This window comes from Cryptomeria japonica, chromosome 2 (genome assembly GCF_030272615.1).
Source record: "Cryptomeria japonica chromosome 2, Sugi_1.0, whole genome shotgun sequence".
NCBI classification, from domain to species: Eukaryota; Viridiplantae; Streptophyta; class Pinopsida; order Cupressales; family Cupressaceae; genus Cryptomeria; species Cryptomeria japonica.
This window is the reverse complement of record NC_081406.1, coordinates 413,601,327-413,625,739: the sequence shown is the minus strand read 5'-3', so window position 1 is coordinate 413,625,739 and position 24,413 is coordinate 413,601,327. Positions and strand designations below refer to the sequence as shown.

The 24,413-nt window shown below is 38.1% G+C and overlaps 1 protein-coding gene across 1 annotated transcript in view; it reads right to left on the bottom strand.

Moving 5' to 3' along the window:
* The window catches only part of LOC131061981 (U-box domain-containing protein 15), a 64,923-nt gene extending 41,169 nt beyond the window's left edge, over window positions 1-23,754 (bottom strand). Inside the window, exons 1-2 of the mRNA XM_057995811.2 lie at window positions 22,813-23,754; window positions 21,044-21,832 (exon numbers count right to left, since the gene is read on the bottom strand). Of these exons, the coding sequence (XP_057851794.1) occupies window positions 21,044-21,832; window positions 22,813-23,226 (1,203 nt within the window). The 5' untranslated portion in view covers window positions 23,227-23,754. The remainder of the gene's footprint in view (window positions 1-21,043; window positions 21,833-22,812) is intronic.
* Between the last annotated feature and the right edge of the window lie 659 nt (window positions 23,755-24,413).

The following is a 24,413-nucleotide window of genomic DNA, read 5'->3' as shown; positions in this document are numbered from 1 at the left end:
ACACTTATGCAAGAATTAAAATTGCGGCGGTTAGAAAAATCCCGGACTATATCACCCTTGTCACCAAAGAAGGAAATTGGTTGCAACAGGTAGAAATCGAGAAAGAGCTAATCTCTTGTCACAGATGTGGAGGCCGAACTCACACTACGGATAGATGCGGCATATATGTCAGGAAAGCACATAAGAAGGGTCAAAGAATGGCAAATCGGAATTGGAAAGGAGATGACATTACCAAATCTGAGGTGTTGCCAACATTGGACTGCCCTAGATTGGAAGATATGACACATCATGATGGCAATACAACCGAATTACCAAAACCGGTGGTGGAGTCGACCCCTAATGACAAACCTATTGGGGAACAGAATGAAGCACGAATCCAACCGCATGAGGAACAGAATGATGCCAAGTCGAAAGATGGAAATTTTGTCTCAGAATCGGAATCATCTCTCCCATACAACGCAGCTGAGGACTTAGATGACCTGGGCAATCTAGATACTCGGTGCATTAGCCAATCGGCAAATGCACTGTTAGGCAGATGCAAAGGCATAAAGGGTAGAAAAAGCCACAAAACAATAAGAGAACAGAGAGCAGGGGAGAAGGGTCTGGTTAGTGTATTGAGCTACCTGAAAGTATCCAAGGGAGGTAAGGCCTCCCTTGGAGAACAATGAAGATAACTTCATGGAATGTCAAGGGTCTCTCTGCCCCTGACAAAAGACGCTTGGTCAAAAGAGCCTTGACCAAGATGAACTCGGATGTGGTTATACTACAAGAAACAAAGTTAAAAGCTGAAAAGGTGGATGATTTTAAAAAATATTGCAGCAAATGGGGTGGTCATTTCCAAGATGCCATAGGATCTGCGGGTGGCCTTGGGATCCTTTGGAAGCTGGACAGTATGGAAGTAAGATGTATTACTTCGTATGATTTTTGGATGCCCTGTACCATCAAGTGCAAAAGGACCAATTTTAGCTTCCCACTCTTCAACGTCTATGGTCCCATAAAGACTGAGGACAAGCTAAGAGTCTGGAATGAAATTACCTTACAGGCTACTCTTGGAGACTTAGGGAAGGTTGTTATAGCTGGAGACTTTAATGCCATATTAGATTTCAATGATAAAGCAGGAGGACTGAAAAAGCCTTCTAAAGTCATGGAGGACTTTAAGGAGTTTGTGCACAACTGTAGACTCGTAGATGTTATTCCCAAAAATGGGAAATTCACTTAGAACAATTGAAGATTGAACTTCTCCAATATATCAGAACGACTTGACAGATTTTTTGTGGGTGAATGGTGGATGTTAAGTAACCATATCCTTGAAACAACAATCGAACCTCATTGTGGATCGGATCATTTCCCAGTTACGCTTGCAATCTCACATGAACAGGTTGGCCGCAAAAGTTACTTCAAATTTCTCAATATGTGGTGGCTGGATTCCTCCCTCCTTGATCTTCTCAGAATTTGGTGGTTGGAGAGCAACATCTATTCTAGTTCACCAAGTTTCAAATTTGTCAAATGAATACAATACTTGAAAATCAAACTGAAAGAGTGGAACAAACATACATTTAAAAATGTGTTTGCTGAAAAGGAAAGAATTGAAACAGCAATGGAGGAATTAAACAATCTAATTATAGCTAATGGTATGACAAACTCAGAGTACGAAGCTGAAAAACTTCTCAAAAAACAATATGCAGAGATTTTACTTTGTGAAGAATTATATTGGAAGGACAAGTCGAGAGAAAATTGGATTGCAGAAGGAGATTCTAACACAAAAAAATTTCATGCTTCGGTGCAAACTAGAAGAGGAGCTAATAGGATTTGCTCGGTCCTAGATAATAATGGCAATCGAGTAAGCACTGATAAGGAAATCGAGCTGGTTGCGGAAGAGCACTTTAGGAATCTGCTCGGTGGCACACAGGGAGCCCATGCGTCTGTCTTTCCACTTGTTTCAGAAGTAATCGACACTATAATATCTGATGAAGATCGGCAAATGTTGTTGGCCCCCTATTCTTTGGATGAGATTCAGATGGCAGCCTTCGCTCTGCATCCACACAAGGCCCCTGGACCAGACGGAATCAATGCTGAATTCATCCAAAAGTGTTGGGAATTCATGGGGCACGACATTTGGCTGATTATAGAAGAATTCCGGAAGAAAAAGAAGTTCGTCAAGGAAATCAATCACACTTTGATTGCTCTAATCCCAAAGAAGGCTGATTGCACGACAATGAAGGATTACAGACCTATCTCAGTGTGCAACACTATCTACAAAATTATTGCTAAAGCAATGGCAGAAAGACTGAAGAAACTACTTCCTAAGCAAATATCAGAACATCAGAACGGCTTCACCCCTGGCAGAGAAATCGCGGACAGCATCATCCTTGTATCAGAAGTAATTCACACAATGCACAAAGAAAAAATGAGTGGTATGGCTGTCAAATTATATGTAGAAAAGGCTTATGATCGTGTAATATGGAATTTTCTCGTTTGTGTGCTGGATCGTTTAGGATTTCCCTCCGCTTGGATTGAATGTATCAAACAATGCATATCTACGGTCAAATTCTCAATACTGGTAAATGGAAATGTTTGTGGATTCTTCCCGGCTACGAATGGATTACGACAAGGCGACCCTTTGTCTCCATCTCTATTTGTATTAATGGCTGAAGTACTCGAGAAGCTTATACAAAAGAGGCATGCGAGGGGCGTTTGGAAGGGAATTCGAGTGCATGAACAGTTGGATGCTATTACCCACTCACAATTCGCAGATGATGCTATGGTCTTCGGAGAAGCTACCTTGACTAAAGCTAAAACTATTATGGAAACTCTTGATCTCTATTCGGAAAGTTCAGGGCAGATTATGAACAAAGAGAAATCTCAGCTCTTCATGTTCAACACAAACAAGCAGACCCAATCAAGAATATCCGGGTTAATGGGAATTAAAGTTGCAGAGCTTCCATTAAAGTATCTTGGCGTAAGAATTAATAAGGGTTGCCGCCAATCCCAGATTTGGGAAGAGGTGTTGCAATCTTGCGAAGTGAAATCACTGGCATGGAAAAATCGATGGCTGTCTCAAGCTGGCCGTTTAACTATGGTCAAATCTGTTTTATCTGCGATCCCTATTTACAGCATGTCTTGCTTCAAACTACCTGCGGCTGCTGGGAAAAAGCTGGATAATCTATTGAGGAAATTTGTATGGGACGGTGCAAAAGATACCAATTGAATTCCACTTATCAGCTGGCATACAATGTGTCTCCAAAAGGAATCGGGCGGTGCTGGGCTACGAAAAATGGAATTACAAAACATTGCGCTTGGTGCCAAGCTAACCTGGAAGATGTATCGGGAACCCCAAAAGTTATGGTGCTCAATATTCAAGAGGAAATATTTGGATTCTAACGAGCCTAGCAGAATTCTGACTATTGCAAACTTGATCAAGGGCTCAACCACCTAGAATTTCTTGTGGGACTGTAGACATATAATAACAGATCATATCTCATGGCAAATAGGAAATGGGCAATCAGCAAAATTCTAGTACGATTCATGGAACGGGGAGATGGCAATTTGTGACTTAATTAAAGATCCGGCATGGATACAAATGGTTGAATCCCAATTGGGATCGTTTGTAAATAACTATTTTGAGGAAGATTTGCCTAACACGTCACACAAAAGATGGATGTGGGTGAACTTGGGGAGCCCGGTATTATGCAACCTTCTTCAAGATATTTTAAGTGCCAAACATATACCTATATCGGACACAAATGATTGCATCTTTTGGTGCGGGTCTAAAACTGGAGAATATAAAGTCAACTTGGGATACCATGTTCAGCGGGAGCAAGGCTCTGTTAAGCTATGGCCACATAATCTATGTTGGAACAAAAGACTCCTCCCAAAGGCAGGTGCATTTCTCTGGACTGCTCTTCATAATCGCATCCTAACTGGAGATAGACTGAAACACATGGAATTTTTGGCCTTGATTGGTGCATTATGTGTAAAAGTGCTAAAGAAACCGCAAACCACTTGTTGTTCAATTGTCCGATTGCTGAAACCTGCTGGAATTGGTACTTCGGGCAAATAAATCTTACTACTGTTCGTAATGAATCTTTATTGGAGTTCCTATCTGCATGGCCTACTTGCTTCAACTGAAAATGGAGTGACCTATGGCTTATCGGTCCTTCTATGATTACGTGGCATATATGGAAAGAGAGGAATAGGAGAATCTTTACTGACTCTCAAATCCCTATGGAGAAGCTCATTGGGAACATTAAACTTGCCATTGAGGAAGTTATTAATGGAAAACACAAAGCACAAGGCAGATATTATAACATATGGGATCAAAAAATGGACAGGAAGTGGCACCTGAAGGATTACAAAATGGGATCTAAAGGCAAAAGCAAGAAGGTCAACAGAAAGCATGTTAGGTGGAAAGTCCCCGCCCCTGACTGGCTCAAATTAAACTTTGATGGGGCAAGCCGGGGCAACCCAAATTCTTCTGGCTATGGTGCAGCAATGCGCAACAACAAAGGGGAGTTGATTGTGGGGACTTTTAAAAAAATCGGGCAGGCGACCAACAATGAAGCCGAAATCCTTGCCCTCATTGCGGGTGTTAACATGTGTATAACCAACAAGCTATCAAATATAACAATCGAGGGCGACTCCGTTCTGGTTATAAACGGGATTATGAAATCAAGATTTGAAAATCGAAGACTCTGCCAATGGATCCCGTGCATATCACAGCTCCTCTGTCAAATCGGGGCATATGAGGTTAAGCATATATATCGAGAGGGGAATCAATTAGCTGACTCACTTGCTAACTTAGGCATTGACTCCCCCCTTGAGTCGATGGTCTTTGATAATACAAATGCACCTTTATCAGTCAAAGGACTGATAGAATCTGATATCAGACCCTAATACGGATGGCTCAAGTCGAGGAAATTGTCCTTTGGATGGTGAGATGGCAACAAAGGATGAGTTCACATAGACATGGTACCCCTCCTCGGCCTATTCTCCTAACTTTACTATGGTTATGGCAACGGGTTGGCAGTCTAAGTACATGACAGTTCCTATTCAGTGATTCTCAGAGCTTAATCGATTTTGGAGAAAGGCAGTGGAAACATCCAGAACCTGTGCTTCTTTCCCTATAAATCCACGCGATTCCTATGGATGTTTACTGTGATAAATGAGTGGAGGAACAAATCCAGAAGCTGTCGGGCTATCTCTGGCTATTGTATGGCTTTTTTTTTTCAGGCCATACACGGCAACTATTTGATAGATTGTTTGGTTATGGATTATGCCTGAAGGACGTATGTGTCCTTGTTTTGGTTTCCACAGGCATATACGACTATGTAATGTGTTTTGAATATCAATATAGGGCGCTATCCCCATCTTGATAGCACTTACCCTTAAAAAAAAAAATAATGAGTAATATTTGGACTTTATATTATAAGGGACATTTAATGAAATAAAGTCAAATATTAATACATAAGTTATATCTCAATGTTATATTTGCACTTTATAACTCAAGGGTCCATTTATCATTAAAAAGGGGCCGTTTAATTAATTGTTTGGACAGCTTATAACATAATAAATGCAATTAAATGATTAAGAAGTCTCTAGAAGGGATCAACCAGCTTTGAGAATTATATAAAGTGCCAAGAGATGATCGAATTCATTATTCTTAAGTATTGTTTATGATATTTGAGTTCTGAAAAGAGGAAGGGCAAGGGTTTTTGTCTGCTTCCAGCCATTGGAGAACGTCAACTCTTCAATGTGTTTGCAATTTTGAGGCTGTGAAATACCAGCAGAATCATTGCTTATCTGTGGGCTTCATATAGAGGTCCAGATTGAGCATATTTGAGAAGATTCGATTGGAGTTTGTTGAGGTTATTAATTCCTCCTTTAGTCACTCGATCCTTCTAGTATAATCAATTTGCTTATATATAAATTGCTGGGTGAAGATGCACAGCAAATGATCTTTATAAATTACACAGCAATTGTAATATCCTGACTTCACACGTATATTTTTGCAGACCAGAAACACATATATATGTGTTAGAAGAGAATAGCATAACCCTCTATATCGTATACACTAAATTTACATCAGCCTCTCCTATGACGTATATGTTCGATCAGTATTGGTCTCTCACAACCACACGCCTAGCAATTGCCCCCGATAGAAGATAAATACTCGTTCAATTTCGGTGAGGGGTTGTGACCTCAATTGGGGTGGCATACCAAATGAGGGGGTGCGATGTGTAATCACCGATAGGCAAACAAGACATAATACGTGCTAACTAAACATAAATAATTAATGAAAGCAATGTGAATATTGGTGATTAGAATGATATATATATATTATTAAATGTTGAAGGCCTTAAGGCCAATTTAACATTTAATTTTATGCGACTGAAGCTATAAATCATCATAAATTGGGAGCAATATTCATAAATTGTATGATGCAATATTCATAAATTGTATGATGCTTATCTTGGGACCATAGTTTCAAGATGTGAATTGCCTCTGTCGGCAATTCTATTCACAAACTCTTGAGTGGATTGTCTCTGTTGGCGATTCTATCCATAAGCTCTTGTGTGGATTGCCTCTGTCGGCGATTCTATCCACAAGCTCTTGTGTGGATTGCCTCAGTCGGCGCTTCTATCCATGAGCTCTCACATGGATTGCCTCAGTCGGCGATTCTATCCACAAGCTCTTATGTGGATTGCCTCAGTCGGTGATTCTATCCATGAGCTCTTGTGTGGATTGCCTCAGTCGGCGATTCTATCCATGAGCTCTCACGTGGATTGCCTCAATCGGCGATTCTATCCACAAGCTCTTACGTGGATTGCCTCAGTCGGTGATTCTATCCATGAGCTCTTGTGTGTGGATTGCCTCAGTCGGCGATTCTATCCACAATCTTGAGTTATTGTAAGATCGTCACCTTCCAATAACTTCAAAAAATACAAGTGGAAATCATTTGGAAGTCGTCACTTCCTTATGATTTACACAGGGCCCATAAAATAATTATTAATATTAATAATAATAATCAATATTTACAATTTTACCTCAGAAGTGCTCAATCTTTATTAGTAAGCTCCCTCTCAATCACAAGGTATCTTGAGTTTCTTCTAGAGAACATATTTTTTTGAACATATGTCTGAATTTCTGACTTCAGCAAGGGAAGCTTGTAGTTTAAGTTTGGGAGGACAAGTTCTTGCAATGTGGCCATATTCGTCGCATATGAAACATTGTACTTTAGAGAAGTTTCTAGGCTTCTTGAATGATCGATTACCATGTCTTTTTGTCCTTTTTCCTTTTCAAACTAGAGACTAGAACTTGAACATCTTCATCAACGGATTTCATGATTCCTCTTGATATTAGGTTACACTCTTCTTGAATGCAGTCAACTTTTAGTCTATCAAATTTGGGAACTTTGGATCGAACACTAACTCCTTGTCTAAAGTTTTCCCATGAGATAGGGAGCCCATTTAGAGTTATCATAGTTAGCTCCTTATTATCATAAATGTGACCAATTGATGAGAGTTGGTTCCTTAATTCTGTTATCCTCATAAAATATGAAGTGATAGTCTCTTCCTTACTCATTTTAATATTAGAAAGTTGATTTTTATGTGTGAGGATTATGCTCGTGTTGTTAATCTCAAACATGTCTTTCAAGGCTTTGAACATGTCGTATGCAAAATCTAACCTTGTAATGATAGGTAGTAGATGACTCTTTACTCCATCTACTAATAACTCCATTGCTTTAATATTGTTCTTTTCCCACTGACTCTATTCGTCTTTTCCATCAGGTTTAGAAGGATTCTCTATTATTGTTTTTAACTCATTCTTCCTTATTACCAACATCATTCGTAGTTTCCATGAATCATAGTTTGAGGCACCTTCAAGTCTGTCTTCGAATCTGATTCCATTCATCATTTTAAAATACAAACTTTCAAGGAGATATCAATCGGATCTTCCTTCAGGCGGTTAGGTTTTATAGAAGGAAACCTGGCTCTGATACCATGTTGAGGTTATTAATTCCTCCTTTAGTCACTCGATCCTTCTAGTATAATCAATTTGCTTATATATAAATTGCTGGGTGAAGATGCACAGCAAATGATCTTTGTAAATTACACAGCAATTGTAATATCCTGATTTCACACGTATATTTCTGCAGACCACAAACAGATATATATGTGTTAGAAGAGAACAGCATAACCCTCTATATCGTATACACTAAATTTACATCAGCCTCTCCTATGACGTATATGTCCGATCAGTATTGGTCTCTCACAACCACACGCCTAGCAATTGCCCCCAATAGAAGATAAATACTCGTTCAATTTCGGTGAGGGGTTGTGACCTCAATCGGGGTGGCATACCAAATGAGGGGGTGCGATGTGTAATCACCGATAGGCAAACAAGACATAATACGTGCTAACTAAACATAAATAATTAATGAAAGCAATGTGCATATTGGTGATTACAATGATATATATATTATTAAATGTTGAAGGCCTTAAGGCCAATTTAACATTTAATTTTATCCGACTGAAGCTATAAATCATCAACAGAGTTTGATTGGAAAGGTATATTTGCAGATTTTGGAGGTCAGCATCAATCTATTTGGGGTCGATTTGCATATCATAATTTCTGATTACATTTACAGACCTGGGCGACCAGCTAAGGAGACCATGATTTTGCTCATAGTGGCTTTGTCTTGCTTCGATTCCTTCATATGGCTAGAGCGCTTCACTAATGAAGTCATGTTTATCACTTTCAGTCCTAGAGGAGGTTATTTAATGCTGCATATTAATTTACATCAGAGGGCGGGTCTGAAAAGCAGGAGCGGCACATGTAGAAGGGAAAATTGGCATTAAGAATTCATCATAGTTTTGTCAAAGGGTTGTTTTCTCTTCTCCAATTAGTAGGAGCTATAACCAGGTTCTTTCATGATCATTTTTATGCATTGTAGTGTTATTTTATGAGCAATGAATTGTTATATCAGACCTTAAGGAGGCTGTTGTAGATGATCATTTCATATCAGACTTTGGAATTGTTTCAAAACATCATTGTAAAGCCAAGAGCCTTGGCTATCATATTAGCATTGAACTCAAATTGTCATTCTTTTTAGGATCTATAAGCTACATGCCAAATGCCTGATAAAATCTTCATGTTGAATAGAGTGTTCTTAGTATGCATGCCAATTGTTTGACAAAATGTCCATTGGCTGTAGGTGTGCATTTTACTTGTAAAATTCATTTACATGCATTTGAAAAGTCAAAGGAAAGTTGTTTTTGCATGTAGCTCATTGCTTAATCATTGTATTGTTAATTGCAAGCATTCAAATTGCATTCAATGTCCATTTAAGCAAACAAATCAAACTGAAAACTACAGACCAGCATACATAGAGGTTGCATAAGAAGTGTTTGACAATATTCCTTGAAGGCTTAGACAGCAAATTCACACCTGAACAGCCAAGGGTCATCACACTCTACCTTTTTAATGTTTGTGATACCTTTTTGGGAAACCTTTGATCATCAACAGCACTCCTAAACTTCCATGACACTCTCCCAACACCACACGACTCCTCCCAACAAGGATTCCAAACATTGCAATGCCTTTTAAGGCTTAAATTCTCACAAATTAATCAGACGGACAGTTTAATAGAGTTCAAAACAATTCAATCTCTGAAATGTCCCCTTGCTCTTTTTTCAATTATTTCCAGTTACAAACATCACAAAGCACCCGTTAAGGTTAGGAAAGATAATCACAATACTGCTGAAAGATAACCCTTCCATTTTCTGATCACCAAGAGCCCAATGTGGAAAGGTGAGAGCATACGGTGAACAGGGGATCGTTAGCTCCAATAATCAACTGAAAATACAATGCTTGGCGGCAAGCCATCCCCTTCTGCTTGTTTAGTGGGCAAGAGCAACTTAAAGTAGAATCACTCAACCACTTTTCAGCAGGAGGACAATCATTACAATTCTGAAAAATAGATCACTCTACCACTTTCCAGTGGGAGGACAGTTATTACAAATATGAAAATAGATCACTCAACCACTTATTCAACGAGAGGACAGTTATTACAAACATGGAAATAGATCACTCAACCACTTATTCAGCGGGAGGACTATGAAAACTTTTGAAAGTAACAAATAGGCGGCTAGGCCATCCTCTTCCACTTTTCAGTTGGAGTACAAAATGTAAAATGCAACTAAATAAAGGTTGATCAGTACTACTGAATTCAGCGTTACAATGAGAGCATTAGCTTGCACATTACAATAAGAAAATGATATCCAGACACACCAAAATGTTAGGAATCAATCCTCTAACAAATAAGAACTATCCAACATATGAAAGTACTTAAACAAGTAATTAACCCAGGTTTGATATGAAAAATAACAATCTGAAAATGCAGACCAGCAAGACTAGAATTCACCTAAATTCTCATAACTTCGTCCTCGCAGCTCATGATGTGAAATCAAATGCAAAGGGGCCCAGGAGACAAGGCGTCCACTCCCAAACCAATAGATTGTTACAACTCAGATCATATCATCACTGCACACTTTCCAATACACTCTCCAGCATGGTACGGCCTAGGAAGTAGGGCAATTTTCTCTAGAAAATCCAAATCAACTCCAAAACCCACGTAACTTAGCAAAATGAATCCCCTAACACAGAGGAAGACATAAGAAAGATACCCAGAAGTGGCGACTGGACTCCCAAAGACTTATGAATGATTTTCATGATCAGCTCCATACCAAATAGCAAACTCCAGCACAGAAAACAACACTCCAAAAATCAAAAGCATCAAATAACTTCATCTTCCTTAAGCTCAATCTGCTCCTCTGAGTGAGAAACAGTCACAATATTCAGCTAGGGTCTATCTTTCAAGCTCAAAACTAAAGGAGACTAGGAGGTAAGCATCCCTCGAAGCAAAGTCTGAAATGATTTCAGCAGCACTTTGTTATGATAAGCAATAGATAGTCTCAAATGAAGGCCAAGACACTTATTTATAACCTTCTCCCAAATCGAACCTTCTTTTCCCTCCAATGTGGGACTAAACAATGACATTCAAATTCACTTTAATTTGCATTTCATTTCATCCCTTCACCAACTCATCCCATTTTGCCTAGACAAGACACTTTATTAAGATGCAAATAACACATAATGTGAGCGCCCAACATATAATTGAGAAAATGACTATAATATAACTTAAGCAATCCCTTTAATAAATCGTCCATATTGCCTAAAGTTATAATCCAACTTTAAACAACATTTTCCAACAAATAGACCCCCTCAAGGTAGCAAATATACTTCATATAAATATCAATAAAGTGTGTTATGGCGTCCAAGGCAATAAAATGAATTATTTCGTAAAATTAACTTATTTCTTTCTAAGGTGTCCATCATGCCTTATAAATAATTCACTTATAAAATATTTTTCCTCAACCATGAAGTCGCCCAACATAAGCTCAGACTTGGCAAAATAGCTCCAAAAATGCTAGAAGACCAACTGCTCAAACAGACCTACCGGAAATAGCCATCTGAACTGACCTGTTGAAACCCTACTAAAAATAGCACTTACTAAAAATAGCATACTGCTAAAAATAGTGTCCAAATGCATTTTAACCACATTCTGAGCAGCTGTCACAACTTACTAAAAATAGTAAGTCCGGAAAAGTCTTTGGGTTCGTTTGCATGTCACACCATCGTGAGGCTCTCTGAAAACCCAGAAAAATAAGTTGTCATCGCCCCCACTTACTAATAATAGTTCGAAAAAGTCCTCAGATTCAGTTGCATGTCACACCATTGCGAAGCTCTCTAAAAACCCAAAAGGAATCCAGAATCAGAACTGTAAGATTCCAACATGCAAGCCACCAAAACTACCAAAGCATCCTTCTAGAAAATAGGAAACCCTAATTTTTGCCTTTGATTGACCAACGGGTCTTGGAATCGGCCAACAGTCCCCAGAACCAACTAGAGCTGAAAAGGGAACATTACAATCTCTGCTTCCTTTATGCTAACGTCTACTCAATAATTTCCTTGCTACCATAAAGTAAAACATTGCTTCATTATTCCTATGTCTTGCCTTTCCAATACTTGTGTAGGCTTGTTGGAAATTAAATAAAATTCCTCTAAAATGAGAAGTTCAATAATTTAGTTGTTTAGATTGATTTCATAACCAATACCAAAGACCTTTCCATATATTTACTAAAAAATTTCTAGCAAATTATATCATCAATAAATTTTGACTCACTCTCCAAGTATGGCACAAACTGAAATAAGTGTAATCTAATAACTGCAGAAAAATTCTTCTCAATCTTCAAACATTACAAGCACCTATGAATCCTCTGTGAATCCACTTGTAGATTGGCTAGGAGGGTTTTTGTCCTCAAAAAACAATTTTGGATTAGACTTTTCATCTCAAGGCTGAAGAAGAACAATTGCTCATCTCCAAACTTGGCTTTTTAAAATGAACATGCCTTTGTGAATCCACTTGTAGATTGGCTAGGAGGGTTTTTGTCCTCAAAAACAATTTTGCATTAGACTTTTCATCTCAGGGTTGAAGAAGAACAATTGCTCATTTCCAAACTTGGCTTTTTAAAATGAACATGCCAAGAATGAATTTTCCTCGTCAATTCTTCCCTTTAAACACCTTTTCCAAAAATAATAAAATATAACCTTCAATATGCTAACTTCTGGATTAGACTATGTAGATTTCTTTTTGCCAAAACATAATAAAATATAACCTTTTAATTTCCCACCTGAAGTGACTTTTTAATTCAATTTTACTTTTAAGCCTAAAAATAAGTCACTTTTATGTCTCCATATAACAACCCATTTCTAAATAACTACATATAAGTTGTCTTTTAATTTTCCACTTTAGCACAACTTAAATATTTAACTATTAAATAATTTAATTATTTTTTGCACAACCACCAAAGTTATGGAAAACGTTAAAATAGCCCAAACTATACCACCAATACCTTAAGTGCATAAGATATCAATCAATATGAAAGTTGGTGCTCTCCCAAGACAACAGACTTCTCCAAAAAGTGTGGAGTGCTCCCAAAATGTTGAATCTGCACATGGAAAGCACCATTGTTCTCATCTTGACTCCAAGGACTCTCTGCCACTATCAAAATACCTTCCCAATAAAGTTGGTGTTTTTCAAGAAAGTTGGGGGTTTCCAAAAGTGTTGGAATGGACCAAAAAAGGGACATTACAGCCTCTTGTATGTATGACTCAAGGAAGTGACATGTCGAAGAGGGCATAAATTGAGTCTCAAACTCCCAATCAAAAGGTGAGCTAACTTACTCTAAGACAAAGGTGGCCTTGAATAAACTAAGATGGCACCTAACCATCATCAATCAAGGATTAATGAGGCAATGGTGGCACTTGAGTGCATCAAATCAAGGTGTGTACACATATTATTAGCATCCTAGATGAGGAAAATTAAATATTCCCTATATCAAGTAAGTGCAATATTATAGTTAGAGTCAAAGAGAAGATCATTTCAAGTTGTTAAATTGCATTCATCCAAATTTCTAAACTATTTAACTGTTGCTCCTAGCATAGATTTGCCACGACACTATTATCAATCTACATCCCCATAGTTTTCTTACAAGTGTGGTTGCCGTTGCACCAAAAGATCGACCTGTTAATGTCCGATACAACCACTAGACTTACAGAATCCACGGGAGGCGGTTAAGCCATGTCACAAACCCGAGCGTTGCGCTGCACAGCACAAGGAGACCAAGGACGCACACCTTGCAACAATCCCCCCCCCAGCGCAAGCGAGGGGTTTGAACCTGTGACCAAGCTCTGATACCACTTGTTACAAGTGTGGTTGCCATTGCACCAAAAGATCGACCTGTTAATGCCCAATACAACCACAAGACTTATAGAATCCACAGGAGGCGGTTAAGCCATGTCACAAACTCAAGCGCTACGTTGCACAACACAAGGAGACCAAGGGCGCACACCTTGGAATAGGTTTGACATTGATTTCACATTTTGACAATGATTTCAAATAAATATAATCTTTTTATGATTGAAATTATCAATTTTTTGAGTTGGATTTTGATTGGTTTGAAGGTTATAAATTCAACCTCATGAAATTACACCTTGTTCAAAAACGCATCATGATGTTCACGATCTTTTCTGCTCATGGTTATAAATCTGAGTCAGCTTCCAAAAGAATATAAACATCATCGAAAATCTGTTATTAGGCTTAAGCCTATTATTTCTTAAAACAAATATATGTTTTTCTTTAGCAAAAGGAGATTAGAGTGCTCATGATGGGAATGAAAGTGAAAATAAAGTTCCATCAATCACATTGTCTTTGAATGGCACAACTAAGATGTTACAGCTTCAAAAATCACAAATGAGAACTAGTTAACACTCAATGCTGTTCAAGTGTTCTTGGAAATGACCTGTGATAGCATCCAAAAGGACAAAAAAGGTATGCAAGAGTAAAGAAACCCCATAAGCAAGTAGAGCCATCCACCATGATTGAGGAAGGGTATGATGTCCTAGTAGAACTGTTATAGGTTCATATAGGCTTTAGAAATGTGATGATTGACATGATGTCTGCCATGTTGATAAGTTCTATCACAAGAATGCATTTTTAATTTTTGAACCATCTTTTCTTTGGAAACTCTAATTTTAAAGGTTGCATTGACTTTATCTCAAACTTGCTCTTCAGCATGCAGAACTGGAGTACATACCCCTTGTCCACTCAATTAAGCATAACAGTTTGGTGGTAAAGAGGCAAAAGAGTTGGTGCATGTAAATTCCAACCTACACCTCCTCACACACAAGAAGAAGATGGCAAAGCGTTAGGATGCACTGCCAAATCATCCCCAGTTGGATGCTTTTATTTCACAGCTTTCCTTAGTCTCGATTGATTAATATAAACCATTTTGCATTAACTTTTCATGTGCAATTGAACTAATATAAACCATTTTGATTTATCTTTAGAACTTGGCAATTGCCACTGAATTATCAATATCAACCATGATATGTATTTAATTTTGTACCTTCTATGCAAATTATGGCTTTTATGTATGTTCCACTGTGTTTCTGGAACAGGGACAACAAGATACATTTCCAGGATAATAGGCCTTTTCATGGGGGCAACAAGGAACTGCAATTAAAAAATTGGGAAAATTAAAAAATTGGGAAAATTTCAATTATCGTAAATAAATTATAGAACAATATTACATAACATCAAATAAATTCCTAGAGGAATTAGTTCCATTTTACTATGCTGCTGCAATCCAACAGTCTAGAATATCGGAGACAAGATGAATGAATCAGTTTACCTCAAAAAATTTAAAATGATTTCTGACAATAGCCATCCAAAGTTGTCTTATCTGTCTCTCCTTGAGTATTCAAAAAACATTAAATTACAAAGAGGCTAGTGTAGTGGGTCTTACAAGCATGAGTACTAAATTAAAAGCTGAAAACAATGATAGTACATTGGATTATGAGTTTTCACTGTTTACCTTATTTGTACATAATCTGTATGATGGATGACAAATTAGGGGGTAGTTTGGTACCATTTCTCAACAACACTAAAGAAACCAGGCTTACATCTGCTCAATTGAATCTACGAGCTGTTCAAAACTGCTCAGTGGACAAGAACACACAAGAATGTGAAAGTAGTTTGGAGCAGCAAAAATTTGATATTAAAAATGACTTGAAATCTGGACGGTTACTTCCTGTTAACAGTAGTTTTATACATATACCACAACTGAGAAAACTGAATGTTAATACATAACATTTGCCCAGGAAGCATAAATAAGTCCAACTCTCTCATTAAATATGAGCAACAGATCTAAAGATGGATTCAAAATCAAGCTTCAAAAAAAATTCCTGCATCCATCAGTATGCTACATGTGATATTGCTGCATCTGCAGCTGCTACTCTGGCATCCACTGATGGAACTTCTAAAAAGATGCTCTAAGCAACAATCGAAGAACATGCAAAAGCATTTTCAAAGGTATGTGATCAATTTTATCCGAATCCAATATACTATTCTTGCTGGGCCATGGCGATGGCTAGCAATCCCCAGGGTGATTGGGGGATGTCCAGAAATCCCCTGGCCATCCCTGGGGCAGTTTGCCATCTGTTGCTGTCCCCTGCCAATTTTTCCGATATTTCCAGAATGTCCCCTATGATTTTTCTGATCAGGGATAGCCCCAGGGATGTTTTCTCATTGTCCTTGCACCCCCAATATGTCCCAGCTATCGGAACAGATGGAAATCCATAGGGGACACCACACATATATATAGTATGACCAGAACCAGCTGTACCAATTCTGAGATAAAAATATATGTTGGACAAAAGCTCACTGTTCAAAAGAATAAAAAAGAAACTGCATGAATGCATCTAGAGCTATGACGGTCAAGTGAATACTAAAATCCTGATTGGATGAGGATAAGAAGTCCAAGTGCATTTTAATATTTGAGACAAAGGAAGATGTAGATATCCCTGAGAAGGATAATGATCAGGAGGACAATGACTCCACAAAAGTCATAACTAAGGGAAATTCTCATCAAAGCCAATCTAGTGGGAATCCAGTTTAGCAATTTGTTGTGTTAAAAGATACGGATTGGCTTTAATTAATTGGCCTTGGGATTAGACCAAGATGGCACTCAGGGCATTGTGAGTGTTGACCCTATCTCTAGGCCACAGTTTAAGTACCCCTTTGATCCGAAAAATCAGGTCCTAAGTGTGCAGGACTATTGGTGTCTTAGTTGTCTTAGCTCATTGGAGTGTCACCAAGAAGCCTAAAAGAGGAATTCATCATTGTCCTAGTGCAACAAGGATGGACACCTCTGAGAAGCCTCTGTTCAAAGTTGCAGACCCTGAGATGACCTGGAAAACTAAGGTTAACAAATTTGCAAGTTGTAAGAGGCAGAAAACTCACCAAACACCATGGTGAACAGCTGTTTGCCAGAAGCGAATTTGTCAAAAGCAGCAAATTGTTTCCCTGCTAAAGTGGTGAACGTGTCTCTATGGCAACATTGTGCAGAAATTTGAACATTTGGCATTTGATCTTCAGTAATGGGTGCTTGGTCTTTCATCTTTTTGTGGTTGGGGAGCTATAGGAAGATGTTAAGTTGCTTCTTCAACATTTTGAAGGGGATTAGTATTAAAGTAATATTGTAATATTTAGCTTATAATGGTCATTGAAGTTGTTTAGTTAGTTTTTAGTACTTCCTATTTTGTAAGTCAATCAGCTAGTATTTAGAATCTTTCTATTCTGTCTTTAGTTCTTGATCGTTTACGTTATGAAAAGATCTTCTATAATTGCTTATATAAGGAGTATCCCTCTCCTTTGTTAATAGAACGATCAATTATTATTTAATGGTATCAGAGCATAGGTTCTTTTTGGCAAAAAAATTTAATAAAAAATTTGTGCTCTTTACCTAGAATCAAGGTTTTTTTATTGACACAATTTTTTGATCAATTTTTCAAATAAAATCGAGGGTTTCTAGAATTCAAAGGTTTCATCTACTAAAAATTGCGAGTTTGATTTATTTTTTGATTCAAAGGATTATTAATTGTGGAAAGTCATGTTGTTTATTCCTCTCAAATTCGCAGGTATTATTTTTCTGAAAAATTGCAATTCTACAAAAATATCAGAAATTGAGGGTTTTGGGTTTTGTTATCTTCCGCACAAGGGTTTCTAATCCTTTTCCTGCACAACATAAGGTTCTTTTTCTAAGTTTTTTCTATGTGTTTCTGCTCGCGATGGGATTCATTTGCAATTTGTGGTTTTCTATCAATTTTTCGTGCAATCTAGAGCATTTCCTGCTAAAGGTTTTTTTCTGAGTGCCACGACCTTTTTTCGTATGAGGGATTTTTGGAAATTCTGCCTATTTTTTGACATTTTTTATATAAAATCATGGTCTTTTTTCACTACATCTGGATGAGTTATTTTCTTCAACTCATGTTCTTTTGACAAACTAAGCTTTTTGTTGTTTTCCTCCAACATAGTGGAGGGTTTTTAACCTGATTTTTGACGTGCGTCGAGGGTTTCTAGGGCACACAAAACTATTTGCAAATCTTCTGATTTTTTATCAGACTTGGGTTTGCTTGCTTCAGCAAGTGTTTTTGCATGATTTTTTAAAAAACCAAATGTTGGTTTTCAGTTTTTTTCCGTTTTTTTATCAACAAAAATCAAAGGTATTTGAGAAGCTGATTTTTAATCTCATTTTTCATGTCTCTGGATAGTAGGATAAATGGCTTCATTACCTAACATCATGTCAGAAGGCACTTAGAGGTTCAACGACAAGAATTACAATGCCTAGAAACAATGGATGCTCACCATTTTTGAGTATCCGTGCCTAGATCAAATTGTTCTAGGTAATTCTACTCGTCCCACAATGGCAGTCAAAGACCAGAACAAATTTGATGAGTGTAATCGTGAAGCGGTTATACTGCTCAAGTTATCAATCACCAATGAGATGCTTCTAGAGGTGCCATCTGGCAAGACTACTGCACAAATTTGGACTCACTTGAAGGATATGCACAAGACTTCGGATAAAGGCAGAGTTTTCTTCCTTAAAAATATGTTCTCAATTATGATGGATCACTATGTCTTTGCAAGATCATTTAATGAAGATCAAAGACATTTGTGATCAACTTAAGGCCATTGATCGCAAGATGGAAGAAGAGGATATGGTGGTTATCAGGCTAAAAAACTTACCACAATCCTATGATAACTTCATCGAAACTCTCAATATTACTTCCACCAATGTTGATCTAAAATTTGATGAGTTGTACAACAAGCTCTTGCAGCAGGATAGGTGGAAGAAGCAGTTTGGTAGCAATATCGAGAAAACTAATTTGGAACAAGGTTTTACTACCAAGGACAAAGGCAAAGGCAAGTCCACTCAGCAAAAAGGACAAGGCAAACCTAATGATTCTTCAAAGAATCTGAAATCTATCACATTGCACTATTGTGGTAAACTTGGTCATATGAAGAAGTTCTACAGAAAGCAATTGGCTGATCTAAAATCCAACCAGAGAGGGTTTCAAGTTTCAACAACAAGCTCATGTCGCAGAGCATGCAGAGAAGGAATCAACCTTCTATGCATTCATGGCCAAAAGACCAGCAGATCATGACAAGTCTTCTGCATGGTAGTTAGTAGAATGACCATCAAAAGAGGGTATTAAGGTAATATTACAATATTTAGGTTATAATGGCCATTGAAGTCGTTTAGTTAGTTTTTAGTAACTTTTTATTTGTAAGTCAATTAGTTATTATTTAGAATCTTTGTATCCTGACTTTAGTTCTCGGTCGTTTTTGTTATGGAAAGATTTTTTGCAATCGCTTATACAAGGAGCATTCCTCTCTTTTGTTAATAGAACAATCAATTATTATTTCAATTACCTCTCATGTTTTCTGGTGTAAAGCCATTATAGAGGACTTTAGAAGTGTGTATGCAAGTCCGAGTGTATTTGGGAGTATATTGCAGGTGTACTTGGAGCTCTATAGTCTGTGCTTGAACTTGTTGATGCCATGTTGGCACTCTTAACATTTGTTATATCCTATTTCATAGTGGAATAGAGAGTTGTTGCTCTCTTGACTGGAGATTTTCACTTGAGTTAGGCTTTCTCCAGGAGAATGTGAGTTTGTTTCAGTTTGTGTATGTTTAATGTGTTTATTTCCACAACTGTGAGTATAAAGATCTCTGCTTAGTTAATTTGCATATGCCATATGCTGATTTGGCATCCCTAGTCAAGTGGTATTAGTGCATATTAAGGGTTTTGTAACCGCTGTTCATATAGTATATGCATTTCCTAATAGCAAGCAGTTTGTGGTATTACCACCTTGTTTAAGAATCACCCTTACCTATTACCCCTAAGACTATCATAGTATGTGGCTATCCCTAAGCATTGTGAGCCTTGTTTTCACAACACCTTCCTTGCTAAGCTAGAAGATTAGAATCCCCAGCATTCACCTGCTTTCGAAGATCAATCATGCTACCCGAAATAAGACATTTGTGAGCCTGATGGAATGGGAAATTAGACAGCCATTCATCCAGCATGTTAGCCGATTGACAACCATGGGGATGCATAATGTGATCAAATTTAGAGGCTAGAGATTTAATATTGTCTCCACTTTGACTAGTCTCCGGCCATAGTTCCAAGACTCTCCGAGTCCTAGCAAGTCCCGAGCCGAGTCTCAGGGATTCGGGACTCTCCAGGAACTCGCTCTAGGCAAGACTCACTAGAAACTGGTTTTTTGCCGAGTCCGAGTCCCAGTCTCGTTTCTATGAGTCTCCCAATGTCCTTTGCCATCAATGTCTTATTACCCCTTTATAATAATTCTCAAGCCAAATCCACAGTAATATTTTAACGGACACCTTCAAAGGACACCAATGGTCTTTTATAGGGAAAGCTTCTGCTATGTTCTAGAGGCAAGACCTAACTTTTATAAGCATGGAGGAAAAATTGACCCTTGTTCATCCTTGATAATGGCACCTAAACCCATTTCCCTTGAATTCTCCTTGGAGAGAATTTAAAATGCAATGGTTTTAGAGACGATAAAGCTAGCTTAAGATCAACTTATATTTAACCTGAAATGCTTTCCCAAAAATTTAGGAAGCTGGAAATGTTCATTAAGATTGCGCATATGAGAAATTTATATTTGGATAATTTCAACATCAAGCTGGTAGGATAAATCGGACCACACTTTTGCTAAACATGGGTATCATTTGGCTGCCTTAGTGTCGGCTAATGAAGCCTTAATTGGTTTAATCCCATCAATTGAATCTGGTTCTTGTGAAAATCAAGTACAATGACCAGCCGAACACTTACCTGCATGCTTATTAGTTAAACGAATAGAACAGAAGCAGCGAAATCGCAATATAAGAAATTATGAACGAAAGGATATTAAAAAATTGTCTTAAAAGAATATATTACCCATCGAGGATCTTCCATGCTATTAATCTTGCAATATAATATTCATTTACTGCCTCCTCTAAAAGATAGAATTTATAAGTATGATGTTCCTTGGATTTAAAGCAACACCTACCTTGCTGTCATCATCTCCAGCCAAGCTCAGTAAGGTCATCAATACTTTGCTTCGTAATTGAGAACCAGCACCCTTCATCGGGCGCTGAATTGTTCCCGCAATGAGAGGAATCAACCCAGACATTCGCAATTTATATCTGCTCAACGGATATTCTTCAGATATTTTATAGATATCATCCAGGGCCCGTTCACTGTCCTCTAAAGAGGAACTGTTTCCCAGGTGCTGAATTGCAGTTTTGATGCGAATATCAACATTCCTTTCTATCCATTCTTGAATAGTCCCAGATAGACCTATATTCAGGCGTAGCTCAATAGATTTAAGGACCTGTCCTGTTACTGGGCATGTTGGTTTACGACCTTGCTCTCTACAATGAGCAAACCAATGTTGTATAGCACTACGCTCATATGTCTGAGAGGATTCAAGAACTACAGGATCTTTCATCACTTCCCTTGTCAGAGGACAGAGAAAGGTCTTGAATGGTGGTATCGGGGCATCCTCTTCCGCATCTGAATCAATAGGCCTGGATATAACCTCTGGTTCGATGGCCCAATTATCAAAGATTCTTTCTAGTGACTCTAAAATATGAATATCATTCTCACCATTGGAATCCCCAAGATCATTCTTCAAAAGTTGAATCTGTTCACAAAGCTCAGTTCGGTTTCTTTCTGGATCCATTCCCAACGCTCGTGCTATATCCATCATAATGGCGTTTTGCACTGCTTTGGTAGTTTGCCTGCCTTGGGCCTCCTTTTCCAGAGTGCAACAAACGCGCTCCTCATTTTCTGTGACCTGTTCATAATAAAAGCACGACTCAATTAGGGCATTTCAAGAGTTCATTCTATGCAATAAACATTTTCTGCTCAAGCTACAGGCCACCATCTTCTCAGATTAAGTTTAGACCAGTTTAGTTTATATATTAAATTTTGGTGGCCAAAAATGGTTGTAGGCAATGAAGAAAAGCATATCGTCAAAAAACACACAATGAATGTGCCTATGTAACCCCAACATGTGATAAGCAACTGAAATAGACCTATATATGTAGCAGATAGTCTCTGATGATAGAAGGTGAGAAAAATTTGTTTATAAGGTTTATATCAGTATTACATTATGTTTTAATTCTATTTTCTGTAAGCACTTGGAGTAGTTCCAGGCAAATTTAAAATTGTAGGTAAAAGATAATTTAGAATCTTTTGTTATTTAAGTGGAGTAGCTGCTGTAAATACTAATTCAATCTTTTGATTTTTTTGATTTTTTTTTTTAATATTCACTATCGTGGAATCTGGAGGTGTCCTCGCCAAAGCGAGACTAATCCCCCAGCGTGTACGACCAGCTCACAAGGTAGCAACACACAGAGTTAACACAGCAGGGGACTCGAACTCAAGACCATGGGGAGCATACCCACGCCTTAAGTTGCTTTATTAAAAGAAAATAGGCATATATGGAGACATTAAGATTTCGACTGAAATCGCTAAAAAATAGTGAATACTAGCGATTGCTGATTGGAAATCTCACAATTTCTTGAAATGAGTTTGCCAACAGTCGAATGAAATTAATTTCAGAGGCAAATACTCAACTACAGAAATAGTTAGTATTTGACATCATTTTTGAGAATGAACTGTCAATATGGAGTGAATGTTGATTACTCTCTTTGATGAAAAGGTATTCGGAAGAAAGAGCTTGAATGGGGTGAAGAGTCCACATTCCTCCTCTTGTACTAGTGGAAGAGTCGAGGCGAAAGGAAATAGAGACAGCGTTGAACACTATCTTACCGCAAATTGAGCTTGCTGCATCTCACGCGACAGGGCATCGCATTTTTTTTGCAAATCATTAGTAGCTTGCAAGCCAAAATCCAGCAGTGCTAACCAATTACCAATACTGTTTGTGATCTCCTGAAATGTTTTTGTGAGACTTCTGCAATTGATGAGCAAATAAATCTTACTCTTGTTCTTATAAAGATCAATGGTGGTCTGAACTCGAGACAAGTCAGCAGCAATGCCTCTTAAGGCAGTCTGCACTGGCGGAGGCTGCTGTGACATGAAAACCTTGTCTACCGCCTTCAATATCACTTCCGCTCTCTTCACATAATCTTGGAAACGCCTGCTGCTCTCCCCCGTTATTCCATTTGCTCCTCTCCCTACCTCACTAAGAAGCCCCAACACCACCGAGATTTGACCTCCTGACATCACTGCCAGGGAACCACCCTCCTCCCTCCTCCCTACTACAACCCACAAACCTCAACGGATATGGATGGACAGTAACGCTGCCGGCAACAAAATTGCCAGAGCCCAGTTAACAAATTACGTCAAGAACACCACGAAGGAAAATTTAGGGGACCAAAATCAGTGATCTGCCAAAAGGTTGGAGTTTTCGGCCTGGCGATCGCAGTTTAGACAATTACAAATGAAGCTCGGTCTTCCCTGCGCCGTGTGTCGCCGCCAATTGGAGGTCGCCACAAGGAACGGGGGAGAAGAGAAAAACGCGCTTAGAGCTCTTGACTGGGAGTGGGACCCTTCGCCTTGTCACTCCCTGCTTGGCCTTTTCGACCGAATCTTCTCCACCAATTCCCTAACAGGAGTGACCTCATTTCAGTGACGTCTATTTTCACCGCAACTGCTATTGTGTTTTCTTCGGACAGGAAACATAGGCATGTTGCTTTCGGAACGCTCGTTCTGCATCTCATTTCGAACGTCGGCCCACGGATTCTTGCAATGAAACGTATGCAACGAGGAACCACAGATTTTAATAACCTCTTACTGAAATTATAAAGGTTTACGTACGTGAGGTTGCAATAGTAAAACAAAAATCTTTTAATATTCACGAGGTTAAAAATAGTTTATGAGATGAATAGTCAGTTTTATCATTTTTTATTTTATTTTTAGTTTAATCTTTTTTCTATTCAAAATGATGATGAGCTTTTGAGTGTCTAGGTTATATCAAGAATCAACTATCAAAATATGTCTTTGATGTCTTTGTAGGGAGTACACTTCATTATGAAGAGTTTTTCATATACTATTGACTATTTTGGAGAATGGTGTTTGCATAATGAGAAATAGTTTTGATAATTGAATACGATTTTTTAATCCTTTTGAAAGCTTTAAAAAGGTCGTGTTGGTGTTTCCAATTGATTGCATGAATTCACTTGAGAATGAGTCATTTTCTATCAACAGAAATTTGGATCAGTGGCCAACGAACGAGATTTCAACAGAGGGTTGAAAGATCTCCTGCACTTTAGGCTCTGCAAGACCTAGGGGGGTGATTTAATGAATTTGCAACAAGATAGACTAATATTGCTAAAATGTGGATTACACTCCCAACAAAATTTAAACCAAAATGCACGTATCTAACTTCAAATTGGCTCCATTCATAGTTA